General features: G+C 38.7%; 1 protein-coding gene across 2 annotated transcripts; it reads right to left on the reverse strand.

The window, feature by feature from the left end:
- Positions 1 to 438: 438 nt before the first annotated feature.
- Positions 439 to 2,883, reverse strand: LOC116809473 (gamma-crystallin D-like). 2 transcript variants are annotated; one of them, XM_032753335.1, is made up of 3 exons: positions 2,875 to 2,883; positions 2,529 to 2,770; positions 439 to 712 (listed from the first exon to the last, which is right to left on the reverse strand). In XM_032753335.1, exons 1-3 carry the CDS (start codon positions 2,881 to 2,883, stop codon positions 439 to 441), a joined length of 525 nt encoding a protein of 174 aa, XP_032609226.1. The 2 variants fall into 2 exon arrangements, with proteins under 2 accessions (XP_032609226.1, XP_032609227.1); XM_032753336.1 differs by having other exon boundaries at positions 439 to 697; positions 2,514 to 2,770.
- Between the last annotated feature and the right edge of the window lie 2,707 nt (positions 2,884 to 5,590).

Raw genomic sequence — 5,590 nt, forward strand, 5'->3', positions numbered from 1 at the left:
AGTTTACAGAACAGTTTCCTAGAAATGAGCATATGCAAAGCTATAGGAAGTGATTTAAAAGTGTTAACTCATGTAATCCATTTAACCTCATTAATAAGGTTTAATCTCATTACAACCTTGTGAGAGGAAGAGTATTATTTCCCTCATTTTTACATATTAGGAAACTGATGGTCAGAGATGCTAAGTAACTTGCCCCACAACTATAACTAGTAAGTGGAGTTGGGCCCCGGCATTCTGGCCCCAGAGGCTGTGCTCTTAACAGCTGCCTCACACCCCTTTTCCACTGATACATGCAAGAAAATCCACGTGATTCCCAGCATGATTTTTGCTGAGCCCTTCCAAGGAGGCTGAAAGGAACAGAGGATACATTACTGCATGGAACACACAGGAAATATTTTATTAGTTTCCAGATGAAGCAAAGTATAGAGTACAAATATTTCAGTAGAGCTCCACAGTTCTCCTCAGGGAGCCCACTCTAGCATCCATGGCCCCCCAGTCAAGGTACCACCTGTAGCCCCCTGGCCTCAGCAGGTACTGCCGCTCCCAGTAGTTGGGCAGCTCATAGAGGACCCAGGAGCCCTCCAGTACATTGAAGGAGTGGATCTCACTGAGGTGGAAGCGGTCGTGAAGAGAGGAGCAGTCCTCAGTGATCTCCACCATCTGGCCCCTATAATCCCCTTGCTCATAGATCCTGAGCCTGTGGGAGCTGGCCCGGGGGTTCAGCAAACAGCAGATGAGGGAAAGTCAGAAAACCTGACCTCATTTCAGCAGGCACTCCTGGGGAATGGACTTTAAAAAAATCTTTGCTGTATCAAAGGTGACCAAACTAAAAGAAAGAGACTGCTAATACCAGGGGCATTGTGTATAGTTGGGCAGGTTGTCCACTGTGAAATTCAAGAGGGTGTCATTCCCCATTCATTTGGTATGAATGATGCTCCCTAGGGCTTTTGGTACAATCTACATGAACAGACACACTGGTTCTGCTCAGGACTACTTTCAGGTATTTTATGTATTTGTTTCATTCTCTCCTTTATAGATTTGTGGTGGTTTGGGGCTCTCCCAGTAGGACGTACAAAATAATCAGATTTTAAACAAAAAGATAAATGTGTCCCTGGCAACAGGTATTATTTTGAATCTCAATAACATTAGAAGCTAGAGGGAGAGGAGGTTGAATTGCTTTTACCCAAGCAAGGCACAGATTGGTATCAATTCAGGAAGAGAGTCCAGCCTGGGCAATCCCTTCATCCGTGCCTTTCTGCTTTAAGCCCTGCTGCTCTAACATGCTGAAAAGCAAGAGCCGTCACAAAGACTAGGTTTCAGTTCTCAGCTCCAACATGTGCTCCTGCAAATCAGTTTTAGGTAATAACCAAAAATGGAAGTTCAAGATCTTGAAAGAGGCCTGTACAGCATCAAAGAGTATAAAATCTTTAGAAAAATAGAAAGTTAGGCTGTTTCTCCTGAGCTATTCCTGCCTTTCTCTCTTGAGCTGTTCTTCCTTCATCTGCCTGTTTCTTTCCCTTGTCGCAGTATGTTTCCTCTTCCACCACTAAAACCCTCTTTAGGAAAGATTCTCAAAAGCAATTCCTCTTGTGGTATGCACAACTGCTAATAAGGTATTTTACATTGGTCAGCATTCCGTGTTTGCAAAGGACTGACACGTTGATTCATTTGTTCTTCACAACACCCTGGAACATGTGGAGCAACGTTAATGCCTTTTCCCTTTTTACTAGAAAACTAAAGACTGGATCTTACAGTCTGTAATTAGAAGAGTTGGAACTTGAAATTAGAAATCTAAGTTTTTGGGCTCCAATGCCAGACTGGGTCCTTATCAAGCTATTAAACCCTGTGAGGGGATTTCAGACTTCACAAAAGTGGTTCATTTTCCCAGGACTCCGTCACAGTCAACTTAGGGAATCCCTAACTGTGAAATTCCAGGCTGCTGGGGCTTCATTTAGGTAACAGTATGCCCTCCAGGAGCTATTGGAATCTCGTTGTTGGTTACTGGTTTGCCCAATCAGAAGGCAGGACTTGAGAGGCCCTTGATGTTCATAATGATAGTTAATACTCGGGGGTGGGGATTGGCCTGTGCCAGGTGCCCTCCTTTCACCCTCATTGCAACCTTAGAAAGGAACTACTCTTATTAGTCCTAATTCATAACTACCTAAGCTCGGTACTCTTCAAGAAGTAGCCAAGTACCTAGTTCTGGACCACCTGAGAGCAAGGAATTCTGTTGCTCATTCATCACCTGTGGCATAGACGCTCTGAGCTAATGCCACACACAACTTATTCCCAGTAGAGGTGAATTTGACTTAGCAAAATAAAATAAAGTGTCCAGTTAAAAGCAGTGCATCACATACTTTTTCAGTGGGAGGAAACCTTACGGTTGTTAATAAAGGAAAAGAGAATATAGTTAGAGCCAGAAAAAAGAAGGCTGCCATCCCATCCCATAGCCTGTCGTGTGAATCATCCATGTGGATCACTGATGCGACTCGAGGGCACGGAAGGGACCCGGCCGGACTGCACTCATGTGGGGGATGAGGCAGCAGGAGCGGACCGAGTCGCTGAGGCCCATACACTGCTGGTGGTCGGCATAGTCGCTGCGGCGCAGGAAGTACTGGAGGCCCGCGTAGTTGGGCTGCTCATAGAGCATCCAGCAGCCGCTGTCCACGCGCACCGAGTTGCAGCGGCTCAAGTAGGGCTGCAGGTTGGGGTGGTCGCTGCTGCATTCGTTGTGGCGGCCCTGGAAGCCCCCGTCTTCGTAGAGGGTGATCTGCAAGGCAAGGCGAGGCAAGGCGAGGGCTCACAGGCCTGCCCCTGCCCTAGTCTCCGGCCCCCACCATGCAGGGAGCTACCACGGGCGCGGGCTGGGCTCACCTGCCCCATGGCTGGCTGGGCGCACTGCGGGGCTGAGCAGGTGGGGCGGTATTGTCGGGTGTTGTCATTGTTTGAAGATGAATTAAGGGATGATTGGTTTATTTTTAAAAATCATTGATGATTAATAGTTATTCATGATGCTTTTTAAATTTCAAGTTTACTTTTAATCTAATGTATATAGCTTTGTGTGGAATAGATCCCTTTTTAAGTAAAACTTTCCATAAGACTGAAAATAAATATCATGTCTGTCTATAAATACATATGTATGTATATACATGTGTGTACATATGTACATGTGTGTACATATGTACATGTATGTATGTATATGTGTATATGTATATAAGTACATATGTGTATATAGACAGACATGCTATGTATTTTCAGTCTAATGGAAAGTTTTACTTAAAAAGGGATCTTTTTTATATATGTATACATATAGACAGATATATATAAATATATCTATATCTGTATATAAATATATAAATATATAATATATATTAGTTATATATAATATATAATACATATATTAGTTAAGAAATCATGGATAAGATTTTTTCTTTTTTTTGTATGAACAAAAGAAGATAAATAGGATAAAATACATTAGGCACAAATCTTAGTAGGAATATTATTTTAAAATCTGGCACAAATCTTAGTAGGAATATTATTTTAAAATCTATATTTAACCTCTCCTCCCCAAAAGCTCTACTAAAGCACTTAAGCTTTTCCTCTAAGCTCTGGGGGTAGAGGGGTGGGACTCACAAATAGTCATAGAAAATAATGCAAAGTAAAATGAAGAATTCAACTGCTGTCAAATAAAGAATGCATTACTAAGTATGTTGATGAAGAAAATGAAATACTTGAGATCACCAGGGTCTCAAAAGTACTTTCTCCTAAAGGCTCATAGCATGTTTACCCAAAGGGATTTGGAAAAACCTACTTCTTCCAACTGCTTTATTATTTGAACCATTTGATCAATGTTGAAACTATTCCCAAGACAAAATTCAAGTAATAAATTTTCTAATAACTGGATTTCTTCCTGAAGTATGTTTTTAAGCCATTTTGAGGATAAAATATTTAAAGCCATTATCTTCCCACTCTAAGTTATATGAAATCTGTAACTGAGTTTGTCTCAGTAAAAGGCAGTTGCAATTTCCTAACACTGATCACAGAAAATTACCGAGGTTCTCAAAAAAGAACTAAAATTATAAAATTAAAAACATTGGTTTCTAAAAACACTGTAATAGAATATTTGTAATATAGTTAAATATTTGGTCTGTGAGTTTTTAAATATAATGTATAATATATATTTGCATATAATTAACCTTATGATAATAATTCACAAAATTCTACTGGCATCCTTTTATACAAAATGAAGATGTTCAGCTTAGAGATCTCAGAGATTTTAGAGGCCATCTTTATCATAAATTTCTATTTGTCACCAAAGAAGGAAAAACAGGTATCAGATAGCAATTGCAAAAATAGACTGGCTTTATGTTTATTCTATTTTTAAAAACTGGAAATTAGGATACAAAAAAGTATGTCAGACTTGCTGTTGCATTCCCAAATTACCATTTAAAGGATAAAGCAACTGTTTGCTCAGATGTAAACTACCTTCACTATATTTGCTCCTTAGAGAAATTTCTTTCAAACGCCTATCTTAGTAAGTGTTGAGATAATTAAACCACCTTTTCTTAGAAAGCAAGGATGTAAGATAGCTGCTTTGAATAAAATAATTGAATATTTCTTTCCACAGTCTTACTCTAGTTAATATCTAATTTCTAAAATTCTTCTCAAACACTCTTCTTCTTATTGTTCTTTTTTAAAACAGCTTTATTGAAGTATTATTGACATATACAAAGAAATGTACATATTTAATGAGAATTTGATGAGTTTGGACATACACAAACACCCATAATACCATCACTACAATCAAGGTAACAGACATATCTAGTACTTCCCAAAGTTTCCTCATGCCCTTCCTTTATTATTTTGTTTTATTTTCATGTCAAGAACATTTAACACAATATCTTTACTTTTTTTTTTTCAATGCACAATACCATATTATTAACGACAGGCACTGTGTTGTACAGTGGATCCCAAAAACTTACTCATCTTGTGTAACGGAATCGTTATATTGATTAAACAACTCCTCGCTTCCTTCACCTCCAAGCCCCTGGAAACTGCTATTGTATTCTCTGTTTCTGTGAGTTTGACTGTTAAACATACCTCATAAAAGTGGTTTCGTGAAGTATTTGTTCTGAAACTGGCTTATTTCACTTAACATAATGTTCTCCAGCTTCATGCATGTTGTCACCAATGGCAGGATTTTCTTTTCTTTCTTTCTTTCTTTTTTTTTTTTAGGCTGAATTATAGTCTGTTGTATGTATATACCACATTTTCTTCATCATTCATCATGACACAAATTGTTTCCATATCTTGGTTATTGTGAATAATGCTACAGTGAACTTGGGAGTGTATTTTCTTTTCAAGATCCTGATTTCAATTACTTGAGGTAAATACCTGTAAGAGAGATTGCTACATTATCTGGTAGTTCTATTTTTAATTTTGTGAGGAAACTCCATGCTATTTTTCATATCTACTGCACCATTTCACATTCCCACCAACAGTGTATAAATAATTCCAAATTTTCCACATCCTTACCAACACTTATCTTGTATTTTTTTATAACTACCGTCCTAACAAATGTGAACTGATA

The sequence above is a fragment of the Hylobates moloch genome, unplaced genomic scaffold (genome assembly GCF_009828535.3).
Source record: "Hylobates moloch isolate HMO894 unplaced genomic scaffold, HMol_V3 SCAFFOLD_1, whole genome shotgun sequence".
NCBI classification, from domain to species: Eukaryota; Metazoa; Chordata; class Mammalia; order Primates; family Hylobatidae; genus Hylobates; species Hylobates moloch.